General features: G+C 36.7%; 1 protein-coding gene across 1 annotated transcript; it reads left to right on the top strand.

Moving 5' to 3' along the window:
• The first annotated feature begins 601 nt into the window (after positions 1-601).
• On the top strand, positions 602-13,767 carry HSD11B1 (hydroxysteroid 11-beta dehydrogenase 1). The gene is made up of 6 exons (XM_015821350.1): positions 602-1,037; positions 1,684-1,814; positions 5,817-5,928; positions 7,725-7,910; positions 10,671-10,814; positions 12,833-13,767. The coding sequence occupies exons 1-6, from the start codon at positions 950-952 to the stop codon at positions 13,051-13,053; spliced, it is 882 nt and encodes a 293-aa protein (XP_015676836.1). The 5' UTR covers positions 602-949; the 3' UTR covers positions 13,054-13,767.
• The last annotated feature ends 147 nt before the right edge of the window (positions 13,768-13,914 follow it).

Genomic DNA, 13,914 nt, shown 5'->3' with positions numbered 1-13,914 from the left:
TTTTACTGTGGATGTCCTTGTTTCTAACTGATATCTCTATGACTCTGCAGAATTGAATACCATGGCGTAGCATATTAACATAGCTCTGTCTTAAAAATTTCCATAAGGAGAAGTAGTTTAGCAATTAAAGCCCTTATTCGTTAAGGGAAACAAATTAACACATCGGAAAGAATATGAAACATTTTAAATGTGTTAGGCACCTAGCAGTTTTAGATATTCATTGCTAAGTATGTAGGACAACTTGGCAAGTTTGTATAGAATTTCGAAACAGATCTAAATTCCCAAAGCAGCCTATGTCTCAATTTCCTTCCATCAAACTACTGTATATTCTTCATGTGTTGTGCTCAGCTTCTGTGTTGTAATTACTCTGCAAACATTTGGAAGCAACAGACATAATCTGGTTGAACAAGATCCTCCTGCTTCATGTGGAGTTTGTGTCTTGAAAACACTAACAAATGATTTTAAGAAAGAAAGAAAGAAAGAAAGAAAAAGAAAGAAAGAAAGAAAGAAAGAAAGAAAGAAAGAAAGAAAGAAAGAAAGAAAGAAAGAAAGAAAGAAAGAAAGAAAGAAAGAAAGAGTCCACCTGGAGGAGGCAGCTTAGGGTTGTCTCTGAGTTGAAACTTGAATCTTTTCAGTAAAGACACACCTCTTGCAGGGTGTTATGCAAAATTCTCTACTTCAAACCAAAGGACAGGAAATATGAACTGCAACAGCCAGAATCCATAGGCTGTCACATAGGTCAGTTTATCAACTCTTGACAAAAAAATTAGGAGTCTTGTAGTGATGGAACCATTGGAATAATGCCCTGAAATTTTCTGAAAGCTGGATTTTTAGGAAACTTGCTGTCTCCATACTAGCAGGTTTTTGCAGCATTAACATTGTTCCTGCTCTTTTTTCTTTTTTTAAACCCTCTGTTTCTCATGCATGATTATTTTCTGACTACAGTGGGATGAATCTGTGGCAAAAGATTTTGATTCCTTTGGTAGGAATGGTCTTGGCCATCTATTTTTATTCAGGAAAAGAAGAGTTTAAACCTGGTAAGTTACTTGAAGTAAAGGTATTTTTGAATTAAAAGAGGATGGGGGAGAAAAGAAGGGAGCCTTGCTTTTAAAAACACACGAACTGATTCAGAGCCTAACATGAATCCTGCTTTGCATTATTGGTCATGGATGGCTTTGCTTGGAAGTTTTTATGAGCCATCAAGCCACAAGCAAGTAGATTTTTTTTTTCTCAGCAAGCAGATAAGATGGGAGGGTGTTTTTATTTTTTGATTTTATGAAGGCTTTTGATATTCTATCTGTTCCAAATGGATTTTTGTTTGTGAAAAGTTTCCCAAAAAAACAGAAAAATCTACTTATCTTTGTTTTAAAATTTCTCGTACCTGAAATGCACAAAATGGGTTACAATTAATGTCTAATTACATTGTGGGAAAGAGAGAAAGATAGAGAGTGGGGGAGTAAAAATTACTTTGGTATTATTTTATGTTCCCTTGGAATGCTAGTACTTGTTTCTGCTGCTTTCTTGTGAATTGGACTGCTATGACTAACAACTGATTTGAGGGTTGGAATTGCTGGTTATCCTCTTAAATTTTTTTTTTAATACCCATTTGGCATTTATTTGGTGGAATGGGAAGCTATTTAATGTCAGCTTTATAAAATGTGATTCTTGCATCTTATTGTCTAGAAATGTTGAAAGGGAAGCGGGTGATTGTTACTGGAGCAAGCACTGGAATTGGCGAGCAGATAGCATACCACCTAGCACGGATGGGTTCTCATCTCCTGATTACTGCACGGACAGAAGCCCAGCTCCAGCAAGTAAATATTAAATATTCATTTATCCCACTATATAATTACACTCACTAGACAAGCTCTCATACATTGAAAGGGTTAAGAGAGAGACAAAGAGAAGCCTCCCTCAAACTGAGAATGAAGATTAATTCTTCAAATTCAGAAAGAAGCAAGGAGGTAGCTTCCACCATTCATAGGTGACTGTTAATAGCATTTTTCCTTCTTTGGCTGATTAATGGGGTCAGACTATACTACACCTTCAAATCCCAGGGATATAAAAAGAGAACTGCTTCATCTAGTAGGAAGAGTCAGGGCAAGATCTCTGGAGCAGTTCCTTCTCTGTCTGTGGTGAAATGCAATTTGATCTCTTGCTGTGATGTTGGAAAGCAGGGGTGACAGCCTGGTCCAATGGGCTGGTCTAATGGGTAAAGTCAAGTCAAGTCAATACATACATACATACATACATACATACATACATACATACATAAATATATACATAAATAAATATGCATAATCATAGGCAGGAAGGGAGGATGGTAAATACTAAGATTTGGGAGAGATTTAAATTTTTTAATTGTGGATCCCAGGTTTCAGTTTTAGTTTATTATCAGCAGCATGTGAGTATGTTTGCACATCTTTAAATATATGTGTCTATGTGATTGTATTTCCAGCCATGCACCTGATAAAAATGTATCTTCTGAAAAATGTATCCTTTTCCACCAATTCAAGATTAGATGGATGGCACTTTATTTTGGCACAATGAAGGCACCTGAATTAGTTTTTGAACATGTAGTAGATATTCATTCAAAACTTAATATAATATTAAGTTCAGAACTACAAGCCCAGGCTATCTTTAAAACAGTTAACTCATATTTGGTTTGAAACCATAGATTGACTATACACATCTACACACAATATTTAGCAAAGGATGTGTTTTTGCCACTTCCCTCTAGAGACAGACAGAAGCTGCAGCATCAACAAAGATAAGTTGGAGTATTCCTTAAAATAGAGTTGTCAAACTCAATTTCACTGAGGGCCACATCAGGGTTGTGGTTGACCTCAGGGGGGGCAGGGGGTGTAGTTGGCATGGGCGTGGTTGGGGTGGGCGTTGCCAGCTCAACATCGCTTGTATTGGGGGCACCTGTGTGGTCCGGGCAGGGCTGGGGGGATTCATTGTCTCCAGTGGAGAAAGGCAAGACCAGGACGAGCACCAAACTCTTGTCCACCAGAGGAGCCTCGCTGTTCCTCTCAGGCTATGCGGAGGACCCCCGAACAGCAGCACAGGCTGCCCGGAGGCCTGGGCAGTGGAGGGCAAGTGCCCAGCCTGGTCCTCAAGCTCCCAGGGTACTGGGACCCCACAGCCCAGCCCAGCCCAGTTCTGCTGTCCCAAGGGGGCACCCTGCTGCACTTACCTCCTCCTCAAAGCTGCTGTTGCTGTTCTTGCTTTCCTTGGCCAGGTTGCTCATGATGTGTGCAGGAGGGCAAAGTATGTGGGTCAGAGGGATGCCCTTCCTTCCTTCCTTCCTTCCTTCTTCCCTTTTCTTCTTTTTCCTTCCCTCTTTATTCTCCTTTCTTTCTTCTTTCTTCCCCCCTTTCCTTCTTTTTTCTTTGTCTTTCCTCTTTCCCTTTCTCCTTTCCTGTCCCTTCTGGATGCTCAAATGCAAAAGGGGAACCATTTCTCAATGCCTTCTTGCCTTGTGATCAAATGCCACTTTTGCTAGTAGTTTGTGGGGGCGTCCACAGACAACAGTACAGCAAAACTGTCAAAATGGTGGCTGTGATAGTTAATCAGAGTTCCTCTGTTTTTTATGTGCAACAGCTTTAGCTTTTATGAGCAGAGGTAGGTTAGTTGTTTTTTTATTAATACATAATCCTTAAAAGGGCTCTCCTGTAGGGAGCCTGCCTTGGTCTAATTCAGACTGGAAATATACCAGAGAAAAATATTTTCCCCCACTCTGCTTTGTCCTGTTTTCAGCGGCGCTTTGGTGCCTGGCCCAGCAAAGTGGAGCCGGGCGTGGTGAGGTGAGGCCCGGCAAAGCAGAGCCGGATGAGGAGAGGCCCAGTAAAGCGGGGCATGGCCGGACATGATCTCGAGGCCAGGAGGGGCGGGGCAGGGTGAGGCAAATGAGCTGCAGCTGCTCCTGCGCACCACCAGCATCTGAGCACTCGCCATTTCCTGTGTGTGCGCCGGGAGGGCACCCAGCTGGGTTGGGGTGGGCCAGGGCTGGGGCAGTGAGGGTCAGTCCCTTGCTATTTTTGGAACAGTTCCAGGGGCCAAATTTGGGCCCTTGTTGGGCTGGACCTGGCCTGCAGGCCTTGTGTTTGACATGTCTGCCTTAAAATCTGAAAATTGGCATTTGTTACTTATGAAGAAAAGAAAGGATGGGAAGATACATCATAATCCAAAGTACTGCTTGTGATTCAGATTCCTTCATGAGTCAAATCTGTCTTGTTTTTAACTTTATTGATTTATTTATTAACTTGTATTTAACTTTAAAAATGAGATATACCATAGCAAGTGAGACACAGGAAGGTGGCTAGACATGACTGATAATTCAAACAGACAGACCTATCCTATTCCTATGACAGTATTCTTACTGTTGTCATGATAGGTGGATTAGTCTTCCAGGTAGTGACATGTTGAGGAGGGAGACCAATGAAGTCAGAGAATTCAGCCTTTGCTTATCATTTGTTGCATATCTTTGTGCCTGACAGTATGATGTGAATCAGAGCAATGGCCATAGAAGCTGCATAGTGATTTGCAAAGGGGGCCAGTAAATTTCATGCTGCTATCCTTTTCCGCTGATTCAAGAGTAGATGTATGGCACTGTATTTTGGCACAAAGAAATTACCTGAATATTTTTTGGAACATGTAGTAGATATTCATTCAAAACTTCTCAACCATTTGCAAACATTCTCATTCCATATATATATTGACTATACTTTTCCTCCATCCAATCTGTTGAATTTGAATTTCCATAATTCTCAGTCAATCCACTAAAGGTATATGAACTTAGGGAAGGCTGATGTTTTAAAAACATAAATGAATAGGGTGGGTAATAGCACTGAGAAATAAAGAGTTTCTGGCAAAGATATACTAGTGTTAATAAAGCTATAGTAAAGGCAGAATAGGAGGAGATCCCTTAATGCAGACATGTCAAACTCGCGACATCACGTGACGTCACACAACGTATCGGAGCTTTTTTGCCATTGCCGGCAATGGGGTAGCACAGAGCGACAAAGAGAAAGAGAGAGAGAATCTGATCATCTATAGAAAAAATATTTTTTTCAACTCACTATTGACTATTGGCTTTAGCTAAAGCAATGCAAGCAGACTTCCAGATGAAATCTATCCCATCCTTCTCCATGACTATCGGACAATGCACAGATTTTGCTGTGCTTTCTAAGAAACCTGTTTCAATGGTAAGTGGGAACATTTTCAGGTGAGACTTTGAAATCGGTCCCTAAATTCAAATCAGACTTTAGTATATTTACTCAATAACAGAGTTTATTTTGGGATACCAACCTCTTTGCAGCAAAGATCAATACATCATCAATTCAGCAAATGTTGCAAACAATATATTACACATAACTAGTTTATTTTTTTCTGGTTCCTGAATTTAAGGAAAAAAAATCTCTTGGTTATTTACAGAATATGGTTACTGAAGTTCCACGGTTTCAAATATTTTTTCATATTTATAAGCCCAGCATGACTACCAAAGAAAGTGCTACAAACCCAATATTTAAAATGTTCTTTTTAATAAATGTTTGATGGGGGTTGTACATGAAAAAGCTGAAAATGCTTTAAGCTGAAATTGTTAATGAGGTGGTTTTTCCAGTGGAAATTCCCCACTGATAATGTTGATCCAATAAGAAGATTTCAAATGTGATGTCAAAATATCCTTGTACACTGGATTATTTGGTTGCTTCTTTGCAGCACTCTACAGAAATTTGATTTAATAAATGTGAGCACAAAGAGTTTAAAAGATGAAGGAATTTCTACTAATTTTACTTTTCTATTTGCTTTAGGTGGTTGCTCATTGCTTAGAGTTGGGTGCAGCATCTGCCAGGTATATTAATGGCAGTATGGAAGATATGAAATTTGCTCAGGCTGTGGTGAAGAAAGCAGAGGTATTATGGGGTATGTTGACCTTATAAGAACATGAGATGATTTCATGGTGTCCAGCATCCTATTTCTAACTAACTAGATGCTTCCAGAAGCCCAGAACTAGGGATTAGAATGTGAAGATAGTGGTCTTCTGTAATTTATATTTAGTGACTCAGAGATTCATCACACAACCATCATGGTTAATAATTATTGATTGAGCTATCCTCCCTGCCTTTGACTTTTCAATGCTCCCTCCAACTCCAAAAGCCTGGTATATTCCAGCTAAGTAAGCATTGTACTAGCTAGGAATAGGAGTTGACAGGTTGTAAAATAGACTCTTGTTCATGGTGACCATAAGGGTGAAATAAATTTGGACATGCTTTCAAGACTGATGACAGCACTTTAAGATGGGCCAGGTGAAGAAGCTGGCATAGCCAGGATTCCAGGAATGCTCTTTATTTTATTAAAGTAGAATAATAGACTCTTGAAAGCCTGTTCTAGTTTCTCTATCCCTTCTTATACCAAACAAAATCAAAGCAGAGTTATTCTGAGTTTCTTTTTCACACTTTCCTCTTTTTTAAGATTGTGCAATCTTTTCAGCAAGTCCCAATCCCTTTAATGGCTTGCTCATTTCTTCCTTATTCTCAAGGATAGAGCTACATTCCTTCACAACTGCCCAGCATGTTGTATAGCTACATAACAGCACTGTTGTTTTTAGACTGCAGCTTGGCACTTTTATAACAAACATATGGCTTAAGTTCTTCCTGGCTGTTGGATGGGGAGGGGCATGTACTCCTATTCTCTTTCCAGCACTATCTCAGAAGCAGAACAGCATCTTTCTCTTTCAAAAGTGCTATGATCTTTGTCTTCTCTTTCTCAATTTCTGAATATCCAAAATCATCACTAGACTGGTAAAATTCTATTTAAACCACTTAGGACAATGCAACTACATGTCTTGGGAATTCTGTATGTTAATATATATATTAGGTAGAGCAGCATGGTGACCTAATGCTGAAGACACTCATCTACCAACTGGAAGGTTGAGAGTTCAATCCTAAATAGTGGCAGATGTTTCTCTCACAGGGCACAAAAAGAAAATATCTGCTACGAACTGTGTGTTGGAATTAGGAAGGGCATCCAGCTAGTAAATGCTCATCTCCATTTCCTGTGCTCCCATGGACTAAATGTGTGAACTAAATGATTTTCTAATAATGGTATACTGGGATTCCTACTATGTCACAAGGAAACTGTGACATAGATATTGAGAAGTCATTGGTCAAACTAAATCTGAGAAAACAATCCTCCCAATTTGTTCTCAGTTCTAATCCCTCACAGCTTCTTAGAAGTTAAATGTTTTGCTTTCTTCTCTACTACCTGAATATTTTATCTTCCCTAGTGACCTTCAGGTGACCTTCAAGTGTCATTAGTAGATGGTTAAAAAGATTTGCTCTAATGAGGTAATCAATTTGCAAATGAACCATTCATTTATTAGTTTATTTCCATTCTAATAGGACCTCTCAACTATTTGTGTGGTTCATATATTATTATAAGGAAAATTCACTTTGTGTTTTGTATAGCATATACTCAAGAACTGCTTTGTAAATAATTATCACAAGGAGTTTAGGATTACCAAATAAGTAATATAATTGCAGAAAAGAATTAGAAATTAACTGAGACTTTGTACTGAAATCTTCTAAAGCAACATAAAATCAAGGCCAGCTCAAAGTATGTAGTTATCCAATACTGCAGCTAAAATATTTGATCACAATGATATATGTGCCTTCATCTATCAACCTAGTATAACCAGATAATTTATCTTTCCCTTACAGGAAGTCTAGATATGCTGATTCTGAATCATATTGGCAGGTCTTACTTCAATTATTTCAATAGGGACATTGAGCATGTGCAAAAGCTTTTTAACATCAATTTCCTAAGCTATGCAACAATGACAGTTTCAGCTCTTCCCATGCTTATAAACAGCGGAGGAAGCATAGTAGTTGTTTCATCTTTGGCAGGTGAGCATTAATTCATAATGTACAGCGACCTCAGAATCTTAAAGCTATTACCAATATTATTGATTTTCCTGTTATCAGAATCAATTGTGATGTTGGCTGTTATATTCATATGACTGCAAGCTTAAATGATTACAGCTTATGCATATCCCACCTTCCTTTCTAATATGCATAATTATCCTGTGTGGTGATCAAATCACTATTTTAATTTTTGCAGTTGAGATATTTCATATTACAGAAAGAAATTATTTCTGAAGCTTCTGCAGGTGCTTGTTCTTTGAAGCATAATAAGGGTTAGATTTTCACAAAAAAGATTCTGGCATATATTACTTTTTATAATATGCAGAATATATTCTGAGTTTTGGCAGATGCATACTCAAATATCCTGTGTTCTTCAGAGTTTGTAGACTTTCTTATTATCTTTTACCTCTGCTTTTGATATATTCCTATCATAAAAGGATAAAGCCTCACTTTTTGAAAGTATGTCTAGTATGTCAAATCAGAATAATACCAGTTTAGTGAGGGTTACTTGATTATCATTAAGGACTTTTAAAAACGAGTAACGTTTTTACAAGTTCATGCTAGAACTACTTATGCTCTATAATGGAAAGCAAAAAATGCTTGTTAAGTTACATAAAAAGTCAGAAATGGCAAAGCATTTTATTATTTTTTTTGCATCTCAGTTCAATGTATCTAAGAAAGTTATCTCTCAAGGAAAGTAGGCTTGTGTCACATATGAGTTTGGGACATGGTTAAGATAAAGAATCAAAAGTGAGTTTTGGGAAGCAAAATGCAACACATTACCTTTTTATTTAGTCTTCCAGTATAGAAGCATGAATTTTCTGTTTATTTTGAATAGAATTTACATTGAAATTTCATTTTAAAAATAGATTCTTTCTACTGGATGCAAATTGACAGTTACTTCAGTAATTCTCACTCAAATTATTCAGTCTTCAATTTTTTAAAAAAAATATCTGTATATTCTTCTCCATTCACAAGAAACAATTGAATGTATTGTTAATACGTGTTAATAAATATATCTACATGTTTAAAAATACAGATTGTCCTTGACTTACAGCCAGTTGCTAAATGACCATTCAAAATTTTAGTGGCCTAGCTAGCATGACTGCAGTTGCCGAACATGACTGGCATGAGTCAGCAAATGAAGTGAGAAAAGGAGAGAAGAAGCATGGTTCTGAGTTTGAATGGTAGCTGTCACAAGGTTGCTAGCCACGGCTTTTGTGGGGTGATGCAGAGACAACTGTTCCATTGATCCAGCCTTGTATGTAGATGCTGGGGAGTAGAGCTCGGGGGGGCACACCATCTGGGGAATGTGCTGCTACTCTGATTAAACAATGAAGAAAGAAAAGGAAGGAGAGAAAAAGAATGTAAAACAATGGATGGGGAGAAAAGTTGAAGTTACATTAGCCTCCAGTGCAGTTGGTAGTTAATGGTCCAAGAGGGAGAAAAAATGCCCATAAGTGGCTTCCTTGGAAGAAGGCAAGGGAAGACTCAAAAAGAGGTGTCATCTTCACGAAAGACAGGAAGGAGGGAGCTACAGGCTGCAGGTGGCATCTTCATGCAAGACAGGAAAGAGGGGATTGTTGGTCATTGGTGAAGCCCTGATCTCTGGGGAAGGACTGAGCAGAAGACCCTGAGAGTGGTTCTTCCCCAAACAGAGAAGCAGTAGGTGTTCAATTGAGCAGATCCAGGAGAAAGTCAATCCATGCTGAGCACACTAGAGTAAATCCAGCCTTCCCCTCTCTTTTCATTTCTTCTCCATAAGCCCAGAAATGGGGGAAGGGAAGCACAGTGAAAGGTGGAAGAAATGAGAACTAGAAAGAATTGTCTCTGGGAGGGAGACTTGGGAGGAAACCTGGCACTGAGTAAAAACACTAGGTGTATGCTGTGTATATTTCTGTTCTAAATACATGTAGTAAATAACTTCACAAAATATAGTAGCAAGCATAAAAGCCTCCATTGTCTTGTTTGTGTCAATTGCCACCATTGCTAAGTAAAATATACCTCAAAAGAACTATGCCACGTTATTTACAGAATTCAGTATTATTTACTCCCAGCCAATAAGGACACTTAAGAATTTGGCTCCTAAGAGCCTAGCAGGATCTCTGAGTTGCAAATATGTCAGATAAATTACAAACTTGTACTTTAAAAAAAAAAACCTGTAAAATTCTTGTTTGTGTTATGTTCTATTTTAAAATGTTGACATGTTTATTGTAATGCATATATATTTTTATACATTCTTATCTTGAAGCATTTACAATCAAATGCAGTGATTTTTTTTTTAAAAAAGCATGTATTTTTGAAAGGTTGAATCTATGAGGAAAACAAAAACCAAACGAAAACAATGAGCCTATATTTATATAGAAGAAAGATGCTCTCTGTGTGCTGAAATGTTTTAATAATAGCCACTTCTCACACCTCAGGAAGAGTTGCTTTAATGACAAATAAGATGGGTAACATTTGGATAGCCAAGAGCTACTTTTAATTTATTGTGTGGATGAGGTTTGAAGACCACAGCAGAGTTCATGATGGTGCTGATGTATAAGGGGGAGGACCACTGCTACAGCCAAGATTCATTCTTTTGATACTTCAAGGCTGAAATTATTGGAAGCAGTTGATAAAACAAATGATAAGTTCATAAATAGAATCAGGGAGGAAAAAAATGTATTCCATATATCTCTAATGTTATTCTTCATGGCATAGTATAAATTAAATGTATCATTCTAATTGTGGTATTTCTAGGCAAAATTGGCTTCCCATTGACTGTTCCTTATTCTGCAACAAAGTTTGCACTAGAGGGATTTTTCAACTCTTTGAGGCAGGAATTTGTTATGCAGAACATCAATGTTTCCATCACGCTCTGCATCCTTGGATTCATCAACACAGGTACAATTCTCATTTCCACATCTGATTTTTTTAGATCCTGGAATTCCTTATCAGGCTGATGCCGGCCAAGCTTAGACAAATTATTTGCTTAACATTTTTTAGAATTTATAATCATTATGAATTAGCCTTAAAGTACTAACTGATCCCCTATAAACCTGTTGACACTAGAACTTCCAGTACTCTCCAGCCATCACAAAGAGCACAAAATTGGCAAATCATCATAGATTGTGAAGTCATTAAATATTGGTTTGTTTTTTAAATGTTTCCTTAGCTCCCAAATAAGGATTAGTTACATTACAAAAGTAGATCGTATCTTGGAAGGCCTAATAAATAAGATCTGCCAACTGATTAGGAAAAGAACATGTAAGCTTTCATTTTAATGATGAAAAATCATTTTAGCAAAAACAATTAGCTTTATCAGCCAAATATAATTGCTTTTTATGGATATAATAATCTACTTTTTCTGTAACCTGAGACTTTCACTTATGTTGAACTGAAGAATATACAGTATAAATCCAATATTTAAGAATATATAATATAAATCCATATTGATATCTGCAGTAGTGAAGATTATTTCAATCCATTTGGATCTTCTAACATTTTTTTAAAGTAACAAAAATTATATTTTTATAATTCATATCTTCATATCTTATAATTCATATCAGACATGTGTATATGCACGCGTTCCCAAACCTTTCTCCCTTAGATGCATCTTTTATAAATGTTCCTTTTAAATGGTTTTTAGATTTACATCGTGCTATGTATGTACAGGTAGTCCTTGACTTACAACCATTCATTTAGTGACCATTCAAAATTATAATGGCAATGAAAAAAGTGACTTATGACCATTTTTCACACTTACCACTGTTGCAGCATCCCCATGGTCACGTTATCAAAACTCAACTGACAAAAATGGCAACTGACTCACATTTATGACAGTTGCAGTATCCTGGGATCATGTGATCCCCTTTTGCAGATCAATGGGGAAGCCAGACTCACTTAACAACTGTGTTACTAACTTAAAAGCTGCAATGCAGTGAACAACTGTGGGAAGAAAGGTCATAAAATCAGGCAAATTCACTTACAACTGTCTTATTTAGCAATAAAAATTTTGGGCTCAATTGTGGTCATAAGCTGAGATATCTGTATCTGTTTTAGTAAATGCTACAGAAATTTATATCCTCTCTCCCTCCCTCCCTCCCTTCCTTTCTTCCTTCCTTCCATGTCTGGTTTTTATAAAAAATAATCTGAAAGGATCTAACAACACATATTAACAAAGCATACAAGATTATACAATTAAAATCTAGATTTGAACAATAAATGACATGTAAATTTGACCAATGCTTAGAGCTGAGGGCCATAGCTCACACAACTTGCTATGAATCATAGCATGAATAGGTTGGGAACTTCATAAAAGGAATATTTGAACTGAAAATTCCCTCTCTTCTATGCAATGAATCTTCAGTAGATTGGGCATTGTCAAGTATGGTAATTATGGGGCTAATCATACTATATATATATAAAGAAATCATTACCAATTCACAATTAACTTTTTATTCTCTCATAAACACATGCAAATTTGAATTGATAATTATCCAACGGAAAATAAAAATGTGTTTTTCTGCTTCCATCATTTCTAGCACTCTAAAAATCCTGTTCTGAATGTCCAATACTTAGATAACATTTGCACTAACTATAACACAATTCATTAGAGCTTCATAGGACTGCTGTTGCTTGGGCTTGTTTAGTAGGAAGTGGAAGGATACTTTAGATATAATCCACACTTGCAAAATTCATGAAACATTATTTGGAAGAAACTAAGAACTTCAATGTGAAAAAATGTATTTGTTTGGATTACCAAAATTATAGTTTCTTATCTGTTTGCTCAAGGTACAATATATTTGAGAATGTCTTACTAAATGATGTGGGCAGGTAAGAAAAGTTCAGTGGAAGATAACTTGTAGTGAACTGGTTCCTCAGCAGTGAATACTTTCTAACTAACATTTCTCTACTCTTAGAAAATGCCATGAAAGCAGTATCTGGTACATTCACTCTTCCACCTGCCCCAAAAGAAGAATGTGCACTAGAAATCATTAAAGGGGGCATTCTGCGCCAGCGGGAGATTTACTATAAATATATATATACAAAGATCCCTACACTTTTGCGAGATTGGGCTCCAGAACTCTTGGATTATATCCTTCGGTTATGTTTTAATGTGAACAATCGAAAACAAGATTAATCATCTGTCTATTCGCTGCCTCTGCATTTTTCTTTTCTGGCTATGCAAGTTAGAGTTTTTCAAACTTGACCACTTTGAGATGTGTGGGAATTGAAGTCCACAGAATTTAAATTTAAATTTAAATTTAAAACATTAATATAATCCATAAAAGAGAATATTCATTGAACTGGGTTGAACTGTAGGGTGCTTGGTGCTCTGTGAACTTGATTATTTTGTGGCAGATGTTTCATTACCAAACTGATCTTAAGATTCACTATGCTGTTATACTGTATATAGACCCCAAATCCAGTTCTGTGGCTTGGGATTTAAAGCTATCAATGATTGAATTATGGATATTTATATTCTGGAACAGGACAAAGAAAATAAATGTGGATATCTTAGAAAAACTCAGGTTAATGATAAATATTTTGTATGCTCTTAAAGTGCATCCAGTTGATTGTTTCTCTTAATCTGCATTCAGAACAAAACATGGCATAAAGTGAAAAAAGTTATAACACAGTGCTGAGTTTCATAATTTTGAATCAATTCCTTATGCAGATTTCTTATATAGAGAGGAGGTTCAGCAAATAAGTGCAAGGTACCCTCTGGCTTGGACTGATAGGAAGCACTTGATAGTTAACACATCTGGTATTAAACATTTGGCAAAAAAAGTACATTTTTAAATTTTTCAGTTTTAAAATTGTTTCAAAAAATCAGTTGAAAATGTTTATAGTAATTTTATTAAAGACATTCATTCTAATTACAATTAATGCAAACTAAAAAAAACCCAAAAAAGAGTAGACAGTGCAGAAAAAGAAAAAAAAATAGAGAAATGGTGAAGAATGTAAATAAAGAAAAAGAAAAGAAATATATAAAGTGTCT

The sequence above is a fragment of the Protobothrops mucrosquamatus genome, unplaced genomic scaffold, assembly GCF_001527695.2.
Source record: "Protobothrops mucrosquamatus isolate PMUCROS unplaced genomic scaffold, P.Mucros_1.0 scaffold1310, whole genome shotgun sequence".
NCBI classification, from domain to species: domain Eukaryota; kingdom Metazoa; phylum Chordata; class Lepidosauria; order Squamata; family Viperidae; genus Protobothrops; species Protobothrops mucrosquamatus.
The sequence above is the reverse complement of the archived record's forward strand: the minus strand, read 5'-3'. Positions and strand labels throughout refer to the sequence as shown.

What these genes read in the sequence shown, in the direction of transcription:
- HSD11B1 (XM_015821350.1), top strand. Translation starts at nt 950, where the DNA reads ATGAATCTGTGGCAAAAGATTTTGATTCCTTTGGTAGGAATGGTCTTG. An exon ending in AGTTGTTTCATCTTTGGCAG is followed by an intron (nt 7,911 to 10,670) that starts GTGAGCATTAAT and finishes TGGTATTTCTAG; the next exon opens with GCAAAATTGGCTTCCCATTG. An exon ending in CCTTGGATTCATCAACACAG is followed by an intron (nt 10,815 to 12,832) that starts GTACAATTCTCA and finishes CTCTACTCTTAG; the next exon opens with AAAATGCCATGAAAGCAGTA.